The 22,455-nt window shown below is 54.5% G+C and overlaps 6 protein-coding genes across 6 annotated transcripts; 2 read left to right on the top strand and 4 right to left on the bottom strand.

The window, feature by feature from the left end:
• Nucleotides 1-957: 957 nt before the first annotated feature.
• Nucleotides 958-3,750, bottom strand: POSPLADRAFT_1047267 (hypothetical protein; the record flags this gene model as incomplete). Its single annotated transcript, XM_024479243.1, has 8 exons — nucleotides 958-1,006; nucleotides 1,194-1,326; nucleotides 1,747-1,750; nucleotides 1,815-1,902; nucleotides 2,014-2,242; nucleotides 2,344-3,277; nucleotides 3,335-3,481; nucleotides 3,541-3,750. 8 exons carry the CDS (start codon nucleotides 3,748-3,750, stop codon nucleotides 958-960), a joined length of 1,794 nt encoding a protein of 597 aa, XP_024337766.1.
• A 4,558-nt stretch (nucleotides 3,751-8,308) lies between these two features.
• On the bottom strand, nucleotides 8,309-11,539 carry POSPLADRAFT_1074770 (hypothetical protein). Its single transcript, XM_024482744.1, has 7 exons — nucleotides 11,516-11,539; nucleotides 11,396-11,461; nucleotides 10,116-10,755; nucleotides 9,276-10,063; nucleotides 8,999-9,216; nucleotides 8,568-8,942; nucleotides 8,309-8,501 (listed from the first exon to the last, which is right to left on the bottom strand). Exons 2-7 carry the CDS (start codon nucleotides 11,435-11,437, stop codon nucleotides 8,477-8,479), a joined length of 2,088 nt encoding a protein of 695 aa, XP_024337765.1. The 5' UTR covers nucleotides 11,438-11,461; nucleotides 11,516-11,539; the 3' UTR covers nucleotides 8,309-8,476.
• A 440-nt stretch (nucleotides 11,540-11,979) lies between these two features.
• On the bottom strand, nucleotides 11,980-12,817 carry POSPLADRAFT_1034521 (hypothetical protein; the record flags this gene model as incomplete). The annotated part of the gene is made up of 4 exons (XM_024477026.1): nucleotides 11,980-12,156; nucleotides 12,511-12,596; nucleotides 12,653-12,717; nucleotides 12,780-12,817. The coding sequence occupies 4 exons, from the start codon at nucleotides 12,815-12,817 to the stop codon at nucleotides 11,980-11,982; spliced, it is 366 nt and encodes a 121-aa protein (XP_024337764.1).
• Nucleotides 12,818-13,464: 647 nt separating this feature from the next.
• POSPLADRAFT_1182129 (hypothetical protein) lies at nucleotides 13,465-14,981 on the top strand (the record flags this gene model as incomplete). The annotated part of the gene is made up of 2 exons (XM_024488893.1): nucleotides 13,465-13,742; nucleotides 13,806-14,981. 2 exons carry the CDS (start codon nucleotides 13,465-13,467, stop codon nucleotides 14,863-14,865), a joined length of 1,338 nt encoding a protein of 445 aa, XP_024337763.1. The 3' UTR covers nucleotides 14,866-14,981.
• A 2,692-nt stretch (nucleotides 14,982-17,673) lies between these two features.
• POSPLADRAFT_1146281 (hypothetical protein) lies at nucleotides 17,674-18,760 on the bottom strand (the record flags this gene model as incomplete). Its single annotated transcript, XM_024485911.1, has 4 exons — nucleotides 17,674-17,708; nucleotides 17,757-18,436; nucleotides 18,550-18,578; nucleotides 18,716-18,760. The coding sequence occupies 4 exons, from the start codon at nucleotides 18,758-18,760 to the stop codon at nucleotides 17,674-17,676; spliced, it is 789 nt and encodes a 262-aa protein (XP_024337762.1).
• A 709-nt stretch (nucleotides 18,761-19,469) lies between these two features.
• On the top strand, nucleotides 19,470-21,788 carry POSPLADRAFT_1145965 (hypothetical protein; the record flags this gene model as incomplete). The annotated part of the gene is made up of 8 exons (XM_024485866.1): nucleotides 19,470-19,635; nucleotides 19,727-20,065; nucleotides 20,096-20,288; nucleotides 20,408-20,670; nucleotides 20,727-21,313; nucleotides 21,367-21,514; nucleotides 21,572-21,587; nucleotides 21,653-21,788. 8 exons carry the CDS (start codon nucleotides 19,470-19,472, stop codon nucleotides 21,786-21,788), a joined length of 1,848 nt encoding a protein of 615 aa, XP_024337761.1.
• Between the last annotated feature and the right edge of the window lie 667 nt (nucleotides 21,789-22,455).

Raw genomic sequence — 22,455 nt, 5'->3', positions numbered from 1 at the left:
AGATCTACAGGTACGCTGAATGCGCTAGACACGCCGTCTGATCGGTCAATATCCCTCTGCGTGGCTCAATACTCGGGGCTCTGGGAGTTCCGTACCATGCTTAGCAGAACGCAGACGCCAATGGCTTGGATATTTTGCCACGCCCCCCGTGGATTGCTCCTTAACCGTAAGCACGCCAAATATTTGCCGCGTTGCTCATCTGTCGCTGATCGTTCATTTTGGTTCATATGCGCTAGCGCCGACCCTACCCACTGTAGGTGCTCACGGCTCATGATCCCGTGCATATGCGACGGCCATTCTTTGCACAAGGATGGACGACTGATGCGGCATTCCCCGTCCCCTACCTCTCGAGACGTCGGTATATCTACGCATCCTACAGTATTGGCACTTACTGCCGTCAGCTGCCCTTTCCGTCTTTATTTCAATGGCTTCGTGTGACGCCACCGGATCGACATGGATAAGAAATGTGTTCGGTTGAGAAAACACGCACAGACGCATCAACATCACTCCTATGGTGCAAACAGCTGTGAGGATCGCCTTTAAAGCGACAATGACGAGGTCACATACACTCGGTATCTGGCCAGACATCAAAACCTCGCTCGGTTTGGCAGGCGAGACGTTAGAAACGACATCGCAACGAATGGAATAGCACTCTATATAACAATGATATCCAGAAGTGAGTCGTGTTCGATCTCATGATGTCCCGTGTCCGAGGTTCAACAATTGCTACTCCTTTTTGAATATCAGCAGCCTTGCCACCAATGGAAACTCGGAGGTGCACGCTCTATCTAGGCATCGCGCCATCTATCACATCGAGAGCGGCTGATCGACTCACGTCTTGCGCTGGATGGCGGTGTGTGAGGCCCCCACAAGTCGATAGCCCATACTCACGGCAGATTGGGCATCTGGGCGGGACTCTAATTACGCCCTGAGTTGGTGTAAGTCTTGCAAGCTTCGCTAGTCTGTAGTGACGGGACCCGCCTTCAGGGTGTTAGGATCTACAACGCTACGCCGCAGAAGCACACATCAAATTGTTGCGCTTCTGAACGCTATGGATTTGACGGTACTCACGGAATCTGTCTGCAGTCATATCAGCGGACCCGTCTCGCACCTGGTGTCTCGTCTCGAGGTATAGCTGCGCTGACTTTCACTTATTAGCGAGGGCGACGGCTGCGGGGAGCCTTTACACACACCTAGACCCCGTAGAACTGCTCATTTCCCTTGAATAAATCTCGTTCTTGTGCAAATACTGCTTCCCATGGGTCATTTCTCGCCAGCAGACCTCGCGCAACGTTGTAATAAGCATTTTTCGGTAGGGTTTCGTGGCTTCCAAACAGGTCAGAGGTGATGTGGCCAGCCTTTATAGTGGAGCTGTACTTGCTTACGCGAAGCTCTCAGGCATGCTGTGTGCTGTAGAAAGTGAGACTCATGGGTTGAGACAATTCGCGCACTAGCAATACAGGGCAGCGCGCATTAATAACCAATTGCCTTCGGGGAAACTGTTAATTTCCTTCTCTGATTCAAGACATACCATAAAGCGCAGAGAAAACTTATACGTTATATCACTGAGGTCCAACAGTGAGTCGACGGTGACATGCGAGAACGGCTTGCAGGCGTTTGTTTAACTGGCCAGGTTATAGTGCCTAAATCTGGGGAACTAGAATACTTCTAAGTCACACTATACGCACTTATATGTCTCCCGGGCATCGTAGTATATTGTGATTCTGTAGGCTGTCTCAGACATACTTGACTAGAGCACGGGTCAAGAGGGCGCTGTAACTTGAGTCTGGCGCCCATGCTGGTGGAACGCACACGTGATCGCGACAGCGAGTATATCGCCACCTCTCGTCTTCACCGTCGCCGACTCGGCTCACGAAGTCTTCGTTCTTGTCTGCTCGACCGCTAGCGCCAGTATGATTCATTTACGCCAATACACGAAATCGCTGTTCACGTCTATCATCTATTCGAGCGCAGTTTCGATCGCAACCCATAGCCACAAATATGCGTACATACCACCTTTCGAAGATCGATCTTAGTCCTTGCTCCCTGTACTTCGAGCTGGACGCCGGCCGTACACCACAAGACAAGTCGTTTGCCATGAATAGATTACGACATCTACGTGATCCAGGTAGCGAAGCATCAAGCTCATAGGAAGTTGGGTCAAGGCAGGTGGACGAGTGGAAAGGATGGAAGGACTCAATACAAATCCTGTGAGTACCAACGACACGATTTGGCAGGCATACTGAGAACGGATGAAAGAGAGGCTCAGAAGAAAAGAAGAGATATCCACTCATCGGGGTGAGCCACGACTCCGCCCGCTCCCGCCCCTACCGCGTCTCCCGCCAGGTCCTCTTCGCCCGCTCCCGCCATCGTTCAAACCACCTGCCTGAGACTCCTCTTGTGCCTTCTTGATCTTGCATGTCCTCAAGTGGACTCTCAGTACGTCTGGCCTTACGTACCTCTTGCCGCAGTACTCGCAGAGCACTACCTTCAGCAGCTTGGGATTCCTCACAACACACTCCCACTGCCAATGCCGCTTCATGTCAGCCTCACGTCGATACTTTCGGGTGCATTTCGGCTCTAGGCACCTCCAATCGCCCGTCCCTATATTCCCGCCAGTGTAATTCCTTCTTGGTGGAACGTCCTGCTTGTCATCGCGCGGGTCAGAAGGCTCCTTGCGCTTCCCGCTGGTCGTGGGCGACTGGGTGCTTTCCTTGTTGCATGGCTCTGGCTGTGCGCGCTGTTTCCCCTTATCGTTTGGCCTCGTCGATGATGCATTGTGGGATAGGGCCGCCTGTGAGCGGGTGACTCGCCCTTCGATTGGAAAAGCGATTGGATGGAATTCGACGCTTCTTCTCTCATCGTCGGTAATGATCGCTCCGTCCTCCGTGGCAGGGAAGTGTTCATCGTCTTCGCCAAAGGTAGTTGGCTCGTCAGCGTCGTGAGTGATGGGAGCGTCGTCTTTGTCATCTTCTGCAACCTCTTCGTAGTCACTCTCTATGACGTCTTCTTCGTCCCACCCATCGTCGTCTAGGATAGCCGCGTATTCGTTTGTGATGCTACCCTGTTCTGCATATAGCAGACCAGGGTTGATCGCGAGGGATACGTGATCCCTGCGCGATTGGTCGGTGACCGGGGGGGCATGGTCGACCCCAGCCGTGCCGCCCGCGTGCTCGAGTGCACCCGGGAAGGTGGAGGGCCCTGCGACGGCGGTGTTGCAGGCCCAGGGCGTCGGGTTGTCTGACAGGAGTGGCGCTCCCGTGTCCGGTGGAATGTACTGACCAAGTGTACGAAGCTCAGTTGTTGCCCTTCAATCCGAGAATAATCAACATACCGGATCTTCGCACCCACCACTAATATTGTCGTCAGCGACCCGCCCGTCATAATCCGCCCACAGGTCGGTGTCGCTCATCAGCGACCCGGTCATGTCTACTCCATCGAGTAAAGATGACTCTATCGCGGTATGTTCATTCGGGAACCCCTAGCACAAAGTGAATGATATTGACATGTGCAGCTTGTAGCAGGGGATGATATACGCACCACGTTGGGCCCGAGATCCCACGCCTGATACTCCTCCAGGGCGACACCATATGCAATTTCCGCGTCGTAACCTACGGCTGGGTCGTTGCGGGATTGCGTCCCAGTCGGTGCCTCGATGAGGCTGCTGGTGTCTGGAGGCACCCCAGGCATGTCGGTTGTGCTTGCAGGGCCTGCCTCGTCGAGTTGTAGTATGTCATCTAGTGACCACATTATGCATGAAGGACTGTAGCCATGTGTCAGCGCATATCACGTCAGGTAAATGAAGCATCGCACACTGAGAATAGGAAAGCAATTAAGTTGATTTGCAGGTATACAGGTTTAGCGCAAGGCAATCAGAATAACTGGGATGCTCAAATGGAGGAAGCGGGAGTGTAATGGCTCTGGTTTTATTATGTAGGCTCCCGGGGCCGTGAGATAGGCGGGCCAGGCGATTGGATAGTCTGCCAAAGCACGCGCATCAGACCTTGCGGCACAAGGCGTGCCTCTCCTGTTGATGGCCGAAGGTGACCGATATGGATATAGAAGGCGTCGTCGCCTGGGCATTGTAACGAGCAGAGCTTGTTAATAAGGATGCCCATATAATGAAGTGTTATCGGACAGATCAGCTTGCCTTCTGAACTCCGGAAGCACTGGCAACATAATTGACGAAGTTTTACAGGGAACAATGCGGAGTTGTATTATGCAAATTCTCGCGGTCAATGCACAGTGATCAGTAGACGCCTCTTCGGCTGTCTCAGTTGAACGACGTACGCCAACCACATACTCAGACTGGATACGCACTATTCAGTATTTCTCCTAGTCCTTGCCTGATTGGACGTTTGCTTCCAGAAATGGGTGGCCCTTTCAAGCTGGCATCCCACAGTCCACTGTCGCGGAGATGCGAGCCGTTTCCGCAAATTTTCCAGACGCGCTACGAAAGCTATTCCTCCGCCCACTGTTCCGTATTGTATCTGACTCTTGCTACCGCCAGGCGGACACCGTTACGATAGAGCCCATCGGCTGGTGTTGGGTATGTCTCTCTGCCTCGTGGGTGGTAGGCGGATGCACCTACACAGTACACCATGTGAGTATATTCTCGCTAGGTGAGAAGTCCCTCTAGAATCCTAACTGCTGAAACAGACGTAAGAACAAGACTCAGTGTATACGCCAATATATTCTCTCAGAACAGACGACCCAGACAATAAGGCCGCGGATGTCTTCTGCCTCAGGCGAGGTACAAGCTGATCCTCAAGTTCCTCACTAGTGTTGCCGTGTCTTAATCGTACAACGCGCCGCAAGTTCATCTGATGTCTTGGAAAATGGTCTAAGCCCGACGGCTCTGGAAGAGCATGCACCCACCGTACTGCCCTCCTCCTTGCACTAGATCGACTGCGAAGCTTCCGCATTGTACACCCGCGACTGCGCCATGGAGAGGCAGCCTTCTTAGTGTTAAAACAACCCTATCATCTAGTTGCAGTTAGCGGCTTCGCGACGTGTCCTATAGGCGGAAGGGATCGGGCGCATGGATCTATGTGCCACGGTACGTTAGGCCTGCCATGGGCTCCACATTGTTATATGTCAGCCGCTCACTATTTGGTTTCGATTACTGATCTTCAGCTTTTGGCTTGCACTAGTGTTTACCTCTGATAACCCGGTCTCTCATGCCATATACATATGCCACCTGCCGCTTGGAGGTCTGTGCACTCGCTGCATATCAGTTCCAATTTGTTGACATCGCGGTCCTTTTTAGACTGTCAGGCGCGGAACGTTGCCTCGACGAAGGCGTGCCCATGCGGCTGTTGGCTCAAAGCGTAGCCGACGAGGCGCTAACGATTTACTGCGCTGCACCCGTCAGATGAACGCGCAACGCTCGGCGCGCCTCTTCGATCTTGCTTTATAGCAGAAAACACGGCCCTGAAACGTGGACTTCGAGAACGGATGGCTTTACAAGTCGTGATCCTACGGTCCTCTCGCGTGGGGTTCCGATTCATCGCCCTGGGGTTTTCAAGATGCTCCCGAAAGCCTTCCCTCTGCGCATCATCCCGAATCGTGACCGGTTTTTGCTGCCGCGATATGGGCGCCGTTGTCATGGCGCTCGATGGCGGGAATGTGAGACGGTAGTGGTCGGCGTCGCTTTCGCGGGAAGGTGTCCCTGGCAGATGACGGAGTCTCTGGTAGATCAAGACAAGTTCGCGATTGTGAAGTAGACGCGAACCAAAGGCAACGCATACTCCAGAGCGCTCGTCCCACCCAAACTTGTGCTTGGAACCGCTACCAAGTAGTCGTGCTTGATCGTCACACCCCTGGTGGTCTACACGCGCAGGGCTCGCGTCACCGGCAGTCGCACATCAGACGGCGCAGCAGAATCTACGTCTTGGTGCCTTTATGAACGATCTTAGTCTGAGCATCCCGAAAGCAAGACCGTGTCCACTGCGCCGCCAACTTCCTCGCAGGGGAGCGACATGGAAGGTGGCCCACTCAGCGCTGCCTGTATCTCGCTCCTCGCCGCATTTATGCGATGCCGTGGATATCATCGACCTCTATTACGGCATGCTATAGCGAACTCCGCCTTCCTTGACAAACTAACCTGAAAGCAACGGTACATGATGTGTCAGATTCTCGCTGGCTGCTGGAGATGGTCGCATTCCTTAGGCCTCCGCACACCACGCCGCGTCGCATCGTCCACGAGCTCCGCACAGCCTCAAGGGTTTGGGAATGGAACTCGCCCATCCAAAGCATCGTTAGCTTCAACTCAGCGGGGTCTCCTTATCGTCCACCTGTACGCACCGTTTGCAGGCATCACATTCAGTGGACTCAGACTCCAGTTGGCCAGCCCGCCGCTTACTCGAGAACCTCGGTAGGTCATAGACTGAGGGTTGATGCGGACGTCATGAGTGTGTTGTCGGACACCCGGAGAAGTGACATACTTTACGGCACTGATCCTTGACGAGATCTCACTGATTTTCTGCTTTGCCTCGTCTGGCCAACATACTTTGCTTCTTTGCTACCTTATGGGAATCGACTTCGTCCATATCATCAACCCCGCGCTTTCGGCCACCCATCCTCGGCTGCGGGTCATTGGTCGTCGTCAAAGAGCTGCTGTTAGAGGAAGAGGCGCGGGTCTGGGACCGGGTGACTCGCAAGGAGGGACTAGCAGCAATGGGACATGACTTCGTGAGTTGCTGAGCTTCGACAGCGACGACGTCATCACCGGCGCATGCATGTTTCTCTCGTCTGCCATGGATGATGGCGGAATGTCCGTCGATCCCATCGTAAGGTACGCGTTCTCCATCGAGGATGGAAGCCTCATCGTAGTCATGACATTCCTCTTCGTCAAGATCCTCCTCAATGCCTTCTTCGCTCCCGTTGCCATCGAGAGGCTCTGCGTAAGCCAATGCGAATCTTCCCTCCTCTGCATAAAGCAGACGAGGGTTAATCGTATGGGTTACGGATTGTCTATTCTCACATCGCTGTCTTGTTATGGCGGCCGTGGGAGCTGATTCATGAGGATGATCATGTTAATGCAATGTTATTGAAACAATCGCACAGGCAACGTAGTCAGAAGAGGAAGGAATGCTATTCGATCGTCCTCTTAGGCTGCTTTATGCAAAGACCAATGTAAAAATATACCGTGTTTTCCAGCGTAAAGGCATAGAGTGGGTGTAAGTGATGTCTTTCCGACGCCTCCCAGATTCATCCAAGATATTCGATATCAATCAATATTGTCATATATATTGCTTACTGCAGTCTCCACAGAACGCTACTTGACGATATCGTAATACCCAAAAGATCTAATAGGTCATCTGCGTTGGGCACCGTCTTGAAATAGTGGCGGATTCCTCGCCAATCATCAGCAGTACCAATGATCATGCTTTCCAGAAATTGACATTCATTTCGGTCATTCTGTCCCACAATGCACTCGCGCGGCCATTGAAATTACCGCCTCATTGTCCCTGAGTGTCCTCTGCGGCCCAAGTATTGAGTCTGTTCCCCTTCTGAGGGCCACTCCCGCTTCACTCGCCATACCGTGCGTGACTTTCGTCTTTTGCACTTATCCATTAGCTTCTCGTTGGTACACAGGCACACTGAATGCGCTCGACCCCCCGAGTAGCAGCCAATTTTCTCAGCTCAGCTTAACATCTTAGATTTCAGGCCCTCCGTGTTCTGCGTATTTCACCCATCGACGCGGAGCCACTCAATGACAGACACGTTACAGGACGTCGCAGGCGACATAGCAAGGACTAGAATAACAGTCTGCTTCACCCTGATGGCCAACAATGTCAGCCCGAGGCGAGTCTTCTCCCGATCCATCTTTACGGATCTCCACTCTGAGGTGCGTACGGTGTACCCCATCTGGGAATCGCTTCATCAGTCGTATCAGGCACAGCTGACTGGTATGTCTTATGCTATACAGCAGTGTCTGCAACTCCTACAGCCAGCACGATATAAGGCTAGCTCATGTTTCCTGTGGCTCTGCGATCTCGCCCATAGCCCGAATCAGGAAACATGGCGTTGTGCTCGATGCTATCCGGCCACTTCATCATCTGTTCCTTTATCACGTGCCTAGCTCAATAGTACGTGCCTCCTCTCTTGAAGAATTGAACGCCTGTCCAAGCCTGCGTGAACCAAATTCCATCGCGCCAAGTGTCCTTCAAGTCGAGTGATGATCTATAGCGCGCGTCCTCGCGAGAGCAGGTTGTTTCCCGAGGATTGCTGACCACAAGGGCTGACAACGCCATTCGTGTTATTGATGACGCTAGGAGTCTTGTTTGGACACCCCTTGCAAGTTGCGGAGGTCACGCAGTGTTCTAATCGGCTAGTCATAAAATACATTTCATTGATTTTCGTGTACCACTATTAGAGCCATTCCGAAAAACAAACCAATACTCTACTGTCCGATTACCAGAGTCCATGAAAGAGTCCGTGAAGATGGGTGTCCGCGGCACTCGCCAGCACCTTACTCGGTAGTGACCGACTTGGCCCTGCACACATACAACGCTCGTCAGCAATCCAAAACGTCACGACACGGGGACAGAAAAACCACGCACAAGTTCCGCGGGAAGTCGACGTCGAAGCCGTTTCTCACCGCAAGGTGGTAGCTCAGCAGCTGCAGCGGGATGATGTTCAGGATGCCCTGCAGGCAGTCGACCGTCTTGGGCACGCGAATCGTCTTGACGCCCTTCGGGATGCCCTCGTCGTCCTCATTCGCGATGACGATCGGCTGCGCCTTGCGCGCGGTGATCTGCGAGAATGCGGACTGCACCTTCGGGTACAACGAATCCTGCGTCATCACGATAATCACCGGCATGTTCTCGTCGATGAGCGCGAGCGGCCCGTGCTTGAGCTCGCCAGCGAGGATGCCCTCCGAATGCATGTACGAGATCTCCTTGATTTTGAGCGCGCCCTCCAGGCAAGTTGCATATCTGGTTATGCACACCGTAAGCAACTGTATACCAGCAAGAGGAACGAGAACACGTACTGGTAGCCACGACCCATCAGCAGCAGACTTCGCTGGTTCGCGAGCACGCCGGTAGCGAGCTGCTGCAAAGCCTTATCGCCCTCGAGAACCTTCTTGATCTGCCCCGGCAACGCATGCAGACCCTCAATGATCTGCGTCCGACGCTCAGTCAGGGAAATACGGTCTTCTGAGAGCTGGAGGGCCATCATAAGAAGCGCAATGTACTGCGACGTGTATGCCTAGAACACCGCATGTCAGCCTCGCGCCTCCCCCGTGGACACACGTTGCCTCATCTCACCTTCGTCGAAGCGACACCGATCTCCGGGCCGGCATTGATGTGCACACCGCAGTGCGTCTCGCGCGAGATCGTTGAGCCGACATTGTTGACGACACCGACGCACAGCGCGCCGCGCTCGAGACAGTACCGCAGCGCGAGGATCGTGTCCGCCGTCTCACCGCTCTGGCTGACGACCACGCACACGTCGTCACGGAAGATGGGCGTCTTGCGGTCGAGGAAGTCCGACGCAAGCTCGACGCTGACCGGGATCTCCGTCAGCTCCTCGAAGATGGCACGTGTCGCGATACACGAGTGGTAGCTCGTCCCGCATGCGCAGAACACGATGCGCCGCCCGCGACGGATGATCGGCAGGTATGCGCGCAGCCCACCAAGCGTGATCTGGTTGCGGTCAAAGTTGACACGCCCACGCATCGTGTTGACGACCGACTCGGGCTGCTCGTAGATCTCCTTTTGCATGAAGTGGTCGAACTTGCCTTTCATGATCTCGGCGAGTTCGATCTCGAGTGTCTCGATCGTGCGGTGTGCCGGAGTGGGTGGTGCGCCGTCTTTCTGACGCAGGCGGTGGATGTGCAACTCGCCCTCAGAGATGTGCGCAATGTCGTCATCCTCAAGGTAGAGCACGCGCTTGGTGTGCTCAATGATGGCGGAAGCGTCAGAGGCAACGAAGAACTCGATCGGCTGGGGCATGCCATCCTCCGACATGAAGGCACGTGATTGCGAGCGTAGCAGGTTGGGGCCATTCCCAGCTTGAGGGGGAGCAAGGAGACCACCCGATTTGGGCGACGCGACTGAAAAGGTACCTGAGTACGCCGATAGTCACCAACAAAGACTCGAACTCACGAGCATCCATGGTCTCTTCGGGACCAGCCATCTCAACATCGACAAAGTCGACCTTGAGCTTCTTCTCCGTCTTGACACCGATCAAGAGGGGCGAACCGCGACGCGCAGTGACGATCTCATTGGGGTAGTGGGATGACTTGAACACGAACGCGAACGAACCCTCGAGCTCCTTGAGCACCGTCTTGACCAGCTCCGTGAACGACATGCGCTTGTCCGGCTGCGAGTCATAGATGTACTTTGTGAGTATCGCGACAGCCTCGGTGTCCGTATCGCTCTCGAACTTGTACCCGCGCTTCTGCAGCACAAGTCGGAGCGCGGTCGCGTTGGTGACAATGCCGTTGTGCACGACGGTGAACTCAGCCTTCGGGTCCGACTTGAGCGGGTGGCAGTTCACGACCGACGGTGGGCCGTGCGTGGCCCACCGCGTGTGCGCGATCGAAACCTGCGAGAGGAAGGTCTTGGACGTGTCGACGTTCGACTCGGCGATCTTCTTGCGCAGGCCCGCGACCTTGCCGACCTCCTTGAAGAAGAACATCTCGCCGCGGTTGTCGCCGTCGATGCCAATGCCGGCGGAATCATAACCACGGTATTCTTGGCGTGCGAGGCCGTTAACGAGGATCTCGCAGATCGTCTTCCGGTCCTGCAGGCAAGGAGACTATTAGCATCGTGCCCAAGAACGTGGGCCAGACGAAGCCAGCCAGTCAAGCGGCTTCGGTGCGCTATCAATAGCGACGTAGCACGATGTTCCCGAGGCGGACTGTGATGTCCTAGTGAACAAAATGGAGCTGACACGAGATAGTGGGGAGTAAACGCGCTATACAGATGGTATGCGCGCCTTGTGCATCTCAGCCTAGCTTGCACCGAAAACACCGTAACTAGTGATGGTTGCTAGAGGCGAACAGCGCGCTGGCGCTAGGAATTTGGGCGAACAAGAGACACGTCTTGGACATGCTGTCGTGCAAGTTGCCAAGGGAGGACACTGCGCAGCGCCATGGCGCCTAGAGAATGTGTCTATCCCCCGAAACAGAACGCGCAGCAACGATCTATCAGGATAGCAGTGAAAGCTGCATATCTAAATCTAGATCGCAATACGGGGAACAACGTCCTATGAATGATACACGTTCGTGAACATGGTCGATGAGAGGGCGCTAGTTCAAGATGGAAAGGTGATGAACAATAGCGACCCCTCAGGGGTGTCCCCTTGCCAAATGCATCGCATTTATCTCAACACCTCGCTTGTCCCACACACGACCGCAAACTCGACAAGATAGAATACCCACCTTCTCTTGGAGGAAGCTGCAGTACGCGAAGATACCACACATCGTGAATCAAGTTGGGATCGTGAGCTGGATGTTGCACGTCGTCAGCGACGCTCTCAGAGTGCATAGTAGCACACATACCTTGGGGTAATGGGTGGAAGGAACACGAAAGCTGGGAGAAAGTCGAGGAATGACGCGAAAGGAGGACGGCTATATATCCGCGCGCGTTGCGAGCGCGGATCGGACAAATAAGGACAAACACGTGCGATCATCTTCTCTGCGGGGTTCTCTGCACGGCCTTTGCAGGGCGCTGGGCCCGTACATACGCTGGTTGCAGCGCTTTCGTGCTCTCATAATCTTTATTTCTTGGCCTGACAATTAGCCCCTGTCGCAAGTCGACACCGCCTCGCCAGTCCGACCGATGTCCAAGACTGCCGCGTCAATCAGCGACTTGTCCTCTGCTCAACGATGGGTACCACAACGGTCAACTTTCGCTTCGCGGTCTCAAGAGCGTCGAGGCTTGCGTATTTGCAGCTGTGACGAGGTCGCGGCCCTCGCCGCATCGGTGCCGAGGCACCCGAGCAAGAGACGACTCAAACCCCCAGTCAGGTACCCGGCGGATGTACGAATAGGACGTTGCTAGCGAGCGTTTTCTTTCGCCCACCGAGGCCCCCGCCTTCTGCCGCGTCTTCCCTAAATGCTGTACTCCTCTCTTTCCCACATGCGGCGATCGGCGCCCTGTCCAGACTCTTCCTCCGACGGCGCGAGCTTGCTTCGCCGACCTGCTTCACAGAACACCAGAAATCGCAGGGCACAAACAACACCGCGGTCAACGTGTACACATGCCATTGGTCCAGTCCTTAATCATACAATCGCTGCGTTTGCTTCTTTCGTTCGTATCACACGTCCATCACGGTCACTCCACGGCGAGCAAAGCCCTCACGAGAAAGGGCGCCCGCAGTCATTCAGTACTCAGTCCTCGGACTGTCGTGACGGATTGCCTCCTGTACGGTCGTCCCCGCCTTCCCACTACACATTCATAGCGTGAGCAATGGCGCTAGATATCAGACAGGATGTGCACTGCCTACCTGGTCTCTTGCACCGCCTCCTGTTTGACCTGTGCGGCCAACGCTCACCTGCTCTATACCCCTGGTTGTCGGGAAGCCTTCCACGCCTGACTCGTTCACGCCTGAATCCATCGCCGTCGTGGTCTCACCGGCGGCTATGTTGGAAACATGTCAAGGCAACAAAGGGATGACAGCTCAGGCGGACACGTACGATTGAAACTCGCGCTGTTCTGGTAATGGCTCTTCGCTTCGAGCGAGGCGGCGTTCTCGTTGATGCTGCACGTCGGGTTCTTTCCTTAGATGCTCATGCGCGACGGGTCAAGTTCGTGAGTACCCACATTTGTTCGTTGCTCTTGCCACGGAATTCGTCAGCCATGATATATGTAGATCTGCAATGCCGTGTAAGCAAGCAAGCTCGTGTAAAAATATCTCGAGCGAAACGCACATCAGGAGTATGATCTGCGCTGTTTCGGTTGGGTAACAGACTTCAGAGACACGTAGGGTTGTCATTCCCGCTTGCTTTTATATTCTGTTCATCCCGGTGGCTCCTGGTTGATGACGACTTCGGCCTCTCCTCGTCATGACTTCAGGTTGACATCACTCGCTCCACCCAAAGAGGTGCTTGCATTGTGAAGGGCCTTGGTAATTTCACTTCACAACCTAAAAGGTTCCTGCAAAATCGATGCTGTTGGGTCCACAACGAAGACCACATTCTCTGTTTGATTTGTACGACGACAGGATGTCTTGGAACTTGAACGCAACTGGAGCGCTTGCACAACATTACACAGGAAGCAATGTCATTCATACCATCGCCCTTTTCTTCAGAGACAGCATACTAAGTCCCGGAGGCAGGACTAAGAAGCCTGATTGTCGACGGGAGGATGTGCTTCCGTACTATATAGCACGGAGCGCGTATATCAGGCGTCGACGGCTGGCGCTAACAACCACGTGACTGTGTGAAGACCTTGCCTCATTATCGACCCTGTGTTCTTGCTGTGGCTCTCAGGCCAGCTCTACTCCTTCATGTCGTCGCCGGCTCCGAGCAAATTCTCCTTTACCATCCGCAGGCCGACGCCAGAATCTCGGGCGACGTCCTCTGGTGGCGAGGACTCTGACTTTAAGGTCCCTGCCCTCCCCAAGCGTCTACTAGGTGCCAATGGAGGCGGCAGCCCGCTCGCGCGCAGTGCGGCGCCCTCCCCCAAGCCCATACCGCGTACGTACAGCGAGCGAGACAGCTCAGACGAGGAGGACGAGCAGGAGGACGAGCTCGTGACCGGTTTCGACCAGTTCGGCGTGCAGCGGTGTGTCCCTTCATCTATCTCTGCCCGATCGCATTCTCAACTCACAGCAGTCCGCGTCGGCAGCCTGCGTGAAAAGAAGAAAGAGCCAGAGGGCCCGCTCGTCATCCCGGCGCTGAAGAACAAGGACTGGCGCGAGCTCGCGCGGAAGCGCAAACAGCTGTATGTGCCGCCCAGCGCCGCGGCGCAGACCGGCGCGGACGGGAGCGTCGGCGGCCTAGGCACGCGCGATACGATTAACTCTGGCCCGCAGCTTTCCGGGCTGCAGGTCGCGAAGCGAGCGAAGCTCGTAGAGAGCAACTCGGTCGCGGTCAAAACAGAAGAGGCAGACGTGACCGCAACAGTCGTTGACGGCCATGTGCCAGATGACGTGAAGAAAGAAGAAGAGACGGAGGACCAGAAAGCACTCCGCGCGCTCCTCGCTAGCGCGCAGTCTGATGATTCCATGGGCGGGGACGGCGCATTCATCACGGCTATTCCTGCGCCGAGCGAGGACGATGCGTACCGCCAGGACGTCGAGGAGCTCCCGGAGCCGGCGACCTTGGACGACTACGAACGTGTGCCAGTTTCGCAGTTCGGTGCGGCGCTGCTGCGAGGCATGGGCTGGACGCCAGGCACGGCAGCGAGCAAGAAGCAGAAAGGCCCCATCGACCCGTATCTGCCGGAGGCGCGCCCAGCGCTGTTGGGCATTGGCGCGAAAGAGAAGGAGGTGTTCGACGATGGGAGCGCCGGGAAGGGGCGCAAGGGCCCGAAGGGGCGTCCTGAGCGCAAGTACGTGCCCGTCATCAAGCGTGAGCGACGGCCCGAGGATGGCGACGGCGAGCGGTCGGGAAGTCGGGAGGAGGAAAGGGACAGGGACCGGTCGAGGAGGCGGTCGCCGACTCCGGAGAAGAGGAGCTCAAGACGGCCCTCGAGGTCGCCGTCTTCTGACCGGCGACGGGACCGAGCCCGTGTTGGGCGTGACGCACACTTCGAACGGGACCGCGATAGGAGGAGAGATGATCGCAGAGACGACGACTACTCGCGCAAAAATCGGGAGAGGGACCGGGATGGAGATAGACGAAGGGATCGTTCGCGCGACAGATACGATTCGGATCGTCGCCGTGACAAGGACCGCAGGTACTGATGTGTTCCCAAGATTATACCTGTGTTTTTAGACCTGTTGCGTGCTGCATATTTCTTGTTCTCTGTTATACTGGGTAGCCTTCAAGGATTGTTGAACCCTCGTCACTTGAGCCCAAAGGAGACGATCCGAGATCGGAGTAAGGCACCCCTCTCAGTTGACGGCATCATCCGCCTCCTCCGTCGCGGAACTCCTGAACGGGGAGACAACGGGTCCATGATGCTGCCAGCTCGTGCATCAAGGCTTATGTTGGCGAAGAAGATGCTGCATGGGCGTGAGCACCATTTAATGGTGTTTAAATTGTATCTTGTGAGAAGGCTCAAATCAAGTGGACAGCGTGACTGAGCCTCATAGAGTCTGGGGGTGCGGAAACAGTAGAGTCTGCGAATGGAACAATGCCAGAGAAGCGTTATCTAACATGGCGGGATTGTGGCGGCACAAGTTCCATTATGTCAGATGTTTTTAGTGGCAGATCTATATGTAACAACAGACTCGTGTTCGGTCCTCCAAATTGAGCGATCAGCGCGGCGAGACCTAAAAAGTTCGGATGACTGTATAACGTATAGGATACCTTCGTACACGTCAAGATTCAAATGTTGGGAGTCATATCTATGATACGTGCCCAGACAACGTACACGACACAATGGATTGTTTGGTGACTACGATCTGAATCTTACTGGCCTCGAATGAGTGAACAACATTCGTGTATTGATCGCATACGGCCATGTGGCATGACCCGGGGTGTTCGAAACAAAGTAATCGCCTTCTCATGTCACGGACAACAGGTGAGAAAATGCATGTAGCAATGTATGATGCGCTACTGCATAATGGGAATTGGACATAGGTGGTTAGTTATAGAAAGGCATATTACTCGTATCCGAACTATTCATAGGGCCACATCGATCCTGACGATCACTCTCCAACATAGCGTCGACCGAATAACACGCATGACTTTCAAATCCATCTAGTATTCGCATCATTATTATTGTACGAGTATGAATGAAAGACAGCGGACGCACCAATTAAGGTAATCATTTGAAAAATGCAGCGCGACACATACTGTCTGACCATCAGCGAAAGAGCGCTTCCATGCCTTGGAGAATGTCGATCACCTTCCAGTCAACTTTGTAGTACCTGTAGAAAATGTATAGAGCCATTTCGAGGCCATCTGGTCAGGCACAGTTCAATAGCGGTAACTCGGCATGGTATATTCGTTATATACAATGCCGGCTTACCGCTATGGAACAAACTGAAGATGAATTGAAGGGTGAAGCCTGGGCACTTCACTTTGTTGGAAAGAGACGGCGAGAGTGTGTGGCTCGAAATAGCGGAAGCTTTTGCTGAGTTCATGTTGTCTTGTAAGGCGTGCGAAAACAAGCCAGACCAGCCGTATTCCCTAGCTTGGACGTTGGCTATCATCGACGCGGGTCAGTGACTGGCAAGTTCAGGAATATTACCTAATCTGCACGGCCTGCGCGAGGTGAGTCTTACAGCTGTTACATCAAATGCACCGCTGTCGAAGTGAGGGCTTCGTGCTGGTGAGATCGAAACCTGCGTGATAGCAATTATCGGTCAGCCTCGTGAACTGAGAGATCAGGATCAGATGGGTCGAGACACCCCCAGCGCTAGCTACGAGTAGAGTGAATGGATCACGGTAGGAGGTCCGCCCACCTTGTAGATTGTCGTCGTTAGATCGGTTGTTGAGGTGTTACCGCCTGAGATGCTCTCTACAGGCCCGACTCCTCTCCCTATATACCCGCAACCACGCTGCCTACGCAAAGAATTTTCGAAAACATGTGGATCAAGCGAGGTGCACTGAGAAGGAGCATCACCGTCGCTAAACTGTTCGTGGAATTGACATGATCACCCTCGACACGTTGCCGCCCTCTCTCCCCTCCCCAAACAAGCGGAGGAGGCGCGATCACGCGCTCGACCAGGCCCAGTAGAAAGAGAGATACATGAGATAAGAAAGTGCGCACGAACGAGTGACTGTTCTATCCGATCTTCAGCCAAGCCTACACGCTTCATACGCGTGTCTTCGCTATTATCTTTGGGCTTGGTGTTCCGGCTGTTCGTACGTGCTGCGCAATCTTGCATGTACGGCAGTTCAGCCTTGAGTGATTCGGGAGCGAAATGCGAAGGTTAGGGAGTCTGAGGGCATCCTGCAAGAGAAATGACGAGAACGATATCAAAGTTCGAAAACACGACGCACGTAGTTTGCGCGTGCGAAGCGCATGGCCCTAGACAAATGGGCCGGCGATTGTACATTGATGCCACGGGTAGCCCGACTGACAGCAAAGACACGAGCTAACACCAGTTCGAGGTCAGGTGAGCTTGCATGCTGTTCGTCTCATGAGGGCAGATCGACTATCCCTGCATCTAGCCGATCACCTACAAGGATACCTGTACCAAGTGATGGTTTAGCGTGAATGTGACGGTGGGCGAAATGGAGAACGCAGAATACAGGGGCGCAGGCTCGACGGGGGATCGCCGCGGACGTGCTCTGGACTCAGAGCGTGCGGTGGCAGGACAAGGGTGGACGGTCAGCGATGAGGAGGATTACAATGAGGCGGAGCATGAGCGTCAGTCATGGCAAGTGTGAAGTCGATAAATGGAATATTTCAGATCCTTACGCGAACTGCAGGGGACAAATAGAATGATTGCATGACCAGTTTTGTATTCAGACACAAGAGCCCGGGACACTCGGACATGGCGAGGTAGCAATGTATCATTCTAATAGATCGTGGTAGCTCTATAAGGGCAATTGTGAATTGTTCAAACACGGGTGGCGGCTCAAGCTGCGGGCTAGTCCTACCGCAGTGTCATTCTGCCATTTTCCACCGGATCTGCAAAAGACCAATGTCAGGTGAGGCTGCACAGCTAGCCAGACGCACCAACCTGGGTTCTTCTGAAGCATAAACCAAGCTCAGCGAGCCAGTCATCATGGAACGCTCCTATTCCGTCCATCTGGCCATCCGGTCTCCGCGCCATCGCAATAAGCTCCACCCGCGCGTCCGCATTATCCATGAACTCTTCTGCCATCATCGCCAGCTCCTGTCGTGCACCCTCAGTCGTCTCCCCGCACACGATTATCTGCATCTCCTCGAGTGATGTCGACTTCTTCACGCACGGTAGCTGTTCGAATGCAAATCCGATCCGCTGCCCAATGCTACCCGTGTAGAAGCGGCGGATGCGCCGAATATGCGGCGCGAGCACGAGGTCCTGCACGTCCCAGTCGGACAGGTACGTGTCCAGGCTCGAGATGGTCCGCAGACGCGCAGCGCAAGCAAGCTTGCGGAAGTCGAGGTGACCGTGCACGGGCCCAAGGTGTACCATCTCGACCGTCGGAGGGATCATGGCCTCGATGCGGTAGACGAGGTGCTGCGCAAAGTTGATCAGTGCAAGCGCACGCAGCTCCCGGCAGTGCGCAAGGATGCGGTGGATCAGCGTGACAGGCCAGGCGGAGGAGGCGTACGACAAGTCGTGCTCTGCGCTAGAGCTTGTCGGTCCCAACCAGAGATGGCGGACGTGAGAGGCAGGCGTGATTCCCGATGTGCCAGTTTCAGCAAGACACCTGGAGGAAGACCGCGAGAGCGAATTGCTAAAGCAGACGATCTCGGACGATGACGTCAGTATGACAGTTGAGTACAGGGCAGGGAGCATCCAGGAATGTGTCGTCCGACAAACAAGACAGAGTTTTGCAGAAACCGCGCGGTCTATGGAGGCGGCATGGAGGAAAACTAAAGATATGGATAGGGTTAGAAATGGCAGACACAGTAGTTGCGGTAGGATGACCCTAGGGGAGCATGAAATTAGATAACACAGTCGCGACGTGAAATTGTCATCCACTGACTTCGTAAACAAGTTCCATGGGTAGTATGTGAGGATATGAGGCCATCTTGAATTTATCGACCACTTGGAGGGAAATAAATACGCATGGTAAGCTCGCCTTCGGATGAGTACCAGCTCGGCTCACTGCACCTTTTCAAACCACCTCTTGATCAGACACAGACTGCTTCCCTCTACTGAGCTAACGATGTGAGAGGAGAAGAGGAGGAGTGTGGAGAGCCAGGAGAAAAGGGGGGAAATGAGTCACATCGAGCCGCACATGCTAGTAGAAATTCACTCGCTCGTTGATTCTCCTAAGAATTGGTGCTGAGATTGGCGAGCAAGCATGGTTGTGTTACGAGTCCAATGCCACAGTACTCTCACAGTCCCCACTGATATAGGTTTCCAGTCATGGATAGCGGTAGCCCTTCCGAGTTGTGTGTGTGAGCACTGAGCGCTGAGCAGTGAGCACTCAAGTGGAAGCGCCGAAGGCGATCATTAAGCGCGCATGCCAAGACCCGAATATGGCAATTCCCGACTGCGTTTACGACTGCTTGTTCGCGTCTGTGCAGCGTGCTTTCCTTCCTCGCTGGCGACCTGACTTGACACGCGCCGACCTTGGTTCCAGGAAAACATATACTCACGCTACGTTCCTTGAATGACCCCGACTCTGCAAGTGTAACTAGACTCAGTTCACTGTCCTGCTGCCATAGACGGCCGAAGACTTCGTGGCTGCAAGATATATACCCTAATAGTCCACCCTTGAAACGATCAAGAATATGCCACCACACCACCGCGGATGGGTGTATCCGCCAACGAGACGCGAGCTTACCTTATTGCTTTTCGCGCTGACTGTCTTCGTGATCTCTTATAACCTCGAATCGTCGCTTCGGCTAGCGGGCGTGTCTCGGGCAAAGATGAGCTCGAGCTACTTGTCAAGTATTGGTGAGTGAACCCACACCGTATACGATTGCTGGGAGAGTGGGGCGGTCGTAGGCGTAAGGAGTACCACTGCTCACAATGTCCTTCACAACAGGTCTTGGTACGCAGGATCCCGGCCTGGACCCAGACGGACGACGGCCACAAGAATGGCGTGATGAACTAGAGAACCTCATTGTCGGCGAATGGTCGTGGGAGGAGGGTAAGGTTGCGGCTGTCGAGCACGGGCATAGCGGCGCTGCGGTCAGCGGTGCAGCAATATACAATGTCGAATCTGGCAGTACGGTGGGGAGGGATGCAGGGAAGGATGATCGGGGCGTTGGTGTGACGAAGGGTGTCTCGCCTAGTGACCAGTTCCTGCGGTGGGAGGATCAGGTACCGCGCGCGAGTGCGCTTGTGCATGTTCCAGGCGCGTTCGCAGTCGTGTTTCTTGAAAGTATGATAAGACTGACTTGACCTATGTCAGGTTACACTATCTTGGAGAACCTGATCATGGTGAATGGAACATTCTTCCTTGTTACGAACGACCGATTATCATTGCCTGACCTTGGTGTAATTGCCTCCTCTCCGGCTGACCGCCTGCAACCCCCTCGTGAGGAAGATTGGCAAATCTTAAGTACTGAGGAGGCTAAATCGAAGATCGGCCCATACGGTGGACGGTATGTCTCATGTTCCTCGAAGGTTGCCCTCAGGATGCCATACTAGGGATAACCGTACACATCCTGAGGAATGCGATCAAAGACGTGTTTATACATAGCTAATATGCGCATTCCCTCAGGATATTCGGTACAAGCTGGCTTGCTTTGGACCCTTCCCTTGCACAAGACCCATACACACTCTTCTCACTTTTCCGTACACATAGCGCGCTTGCTGTCTCCTCTACGTCCTCACAGAAGGCTAGTGATAACAATGCGGCGCACAGTGTACCTGCTCCCTTACGCTTGATGTTCCCCTATGTTCCGACGTTCTCCAGTCCGCACATCCCGCCTGACGGCGACGACATCAAGAAGCACCCCCCTCCGCGTGAAAAGTCATACAATGGTATGTATCGCTCGTCTTCGGTTCACGTGCATAATACTGATACTATCGTCCCATAGGCCTGCACCCTCTGATGACAAAGGCGGCCCTGCCCGCTACCGGCATATGGTACCTCGAGGATTGGCAGGATATCATAGACATGAACGCGCCATGGGTTTTCGACCGCGTTGTTGTGGCGGACCGCGGTGCTGCGGCGCGCGGGCGCGACTTCTGGACACGCCACTGGGCTCCTGCAGACTCCGCGATCATTGATATCGTCGACCTCAAGCGGCGACAAGCCGAGGTAGAGGACAACAATCCCATGTGGGCCGCACCATTCGTCGGCCTGCCCGCGCCGCCAAGCTGGTGGGCGCCCATGCGGAGTGCGCTACTCAGTTACCTCCGGCTGCCGGACCCACACGGGTCTCAGCCTCGGAAGAAGGCGAAAGCGACGAAGACCGCTCTCACGTACGTGTCGATGCAGGAGGAGCCTTTCGGTGCGGGCGCGCGGTTGCTGGACTCAGACCACGATGCGCTTGTCGCGGGCTTGCATGCACTGCAGCGGGAGGGCGTGCTCGGCGAGGTGAGCATCGTGAAGGGGAACGGAAGTGTGGGCGTGCATGGATGGGAGTGGGCAGATCGTATGAGCGCGATCGCGAAGTCAAGCGTATGTGTATCGAGCTTTTCGCCTTTGCTTGCGTCTCACTTTCCCGGGTGTAGATTGTGCTGGGCCCGTATGGGTTTCAGCTAGCGGACAGCATGTTTATGGCGCCACCCGCGTGGTCTCCGCCTGACGGCATTATCCCATCACCCACCGCGGACAGCGACCAGACCCCCGCACCGCTCCTCATGGAGTTCTTCCCGCCGGGTATCTTCGTCCGAGACCAGGAGTTCGCCGTGCGCACGCTAGGTATGCGCTATATAGCATGGTGGAACGACAGGTAAGGCTGCATCCTATCTCGTTCTTAGACATCATGCGGTAATGAGTGCTGATACCACAACACAGAAAATTTGCGGGCAACTCGCTGCCGCCCGTTATCCAGCCAGAAGACGTGCATGCACTGGACCAGCGGCTCTCGATCAACGCTGATGCCGTCGTACAGGCTATCCGCGAAGAGGTTGCGCGCCGGAGGGTTCCCTGAGCGCATTTGCGCGGCGTTGTTGCCACGTCGCAGCGTAGCATGGGGGCAACTGCTCTGCACCATGGACACATGCAGTGTATATATCTAAATTATAACATTCTTGGCCTTACAGCGCTGCCGGCTGGATGCCTTCAACACAGTTAAAAAAGCCTCAACATACTTATATGAGGCGCTTTGCCCTTCAGCTTACGATCTGAGCGCAATATATCTCAGGCGAACTGTCCCCGAAAGCGCTTATACAACCTCTGTCATTCTTGCCCGAGCTCATGGTGGTTGCTACTGTCCATCCGGAGGATATGCGCTCGTCGGAGACAACAATAGTAGACATGGCAAACACCTTGCCCCAGTCAGAAGATTCGATTATCTCGGATCCTAAGTTGGACACCCGGAAGGGGACGCAGTTCTATATCCTTGCACTTTTGTTAGAATTATTCGTGCTCGTCCACAGCGAAGACAGCTCAGCGTACTTAAGGTGGAACTAAGTCTCGGCATTCTTTGCGAATCATCAGCAGAGGACAGGCCTGCTGTTTAGACTGCTGTACTGGGACGAGAAACACATTCGAGTCGTACGTATGCCACCTTTTATACATTTACGTGATAGCCCGCCAGTTCCTGCTGCTTGACAAGGAGTCCAGCTTGTCAGCAGGGAGCAAGCGGAAGTTTCGAG

The sequence above is a fragment of the Postia placenta genome (assembly GCF_002117355.1).
Source record: "Postia placenta MAD-698-R-SB12 unplaced genomic scaffold POSPLAscaffold_9, whole genome shotgun sequence".
NCBI lineage: Eukaryota > Fungi > Basidiomycota > Agaricomycetes > Polyporales > Adustoporiaceae > Rhodonia > Rhodonia placenta.
The sequence above is the reverse complement of the archived record's forward strand: the minus strand, read 5'-3'. Positions and strand labels throughout refer to the sequence as shown.

What these genes read in the sequence shown, in the direction of transcription:
- POSPLADRAFT_1074770 (XM_024482744.1), bottom strand. Translation starts at nt 11,437, where the DNA reads ATGTGTGGTATCTTCGCGTACTGCAGCTTCCTCCAAGAGAAG. An exon ending in CGAAGAGACCATGGATGCTC is followed by an intron (nt 10,064 to 10,115) that starts GTGAGTTCGAGT and finishes GTACCTTTTCAG; the next exon opens with TCGCGTCGCCCAAATCGGGT. An exon ending in GTCGACTTCCCGCGGAACTT is followed by an intron (nt 8,502 to 8,567) that starts GTGCGTGGTTTT and finishes GTATGTGTGCAG; the next exon opens with GGCCAAGTCGGTCACTACCG.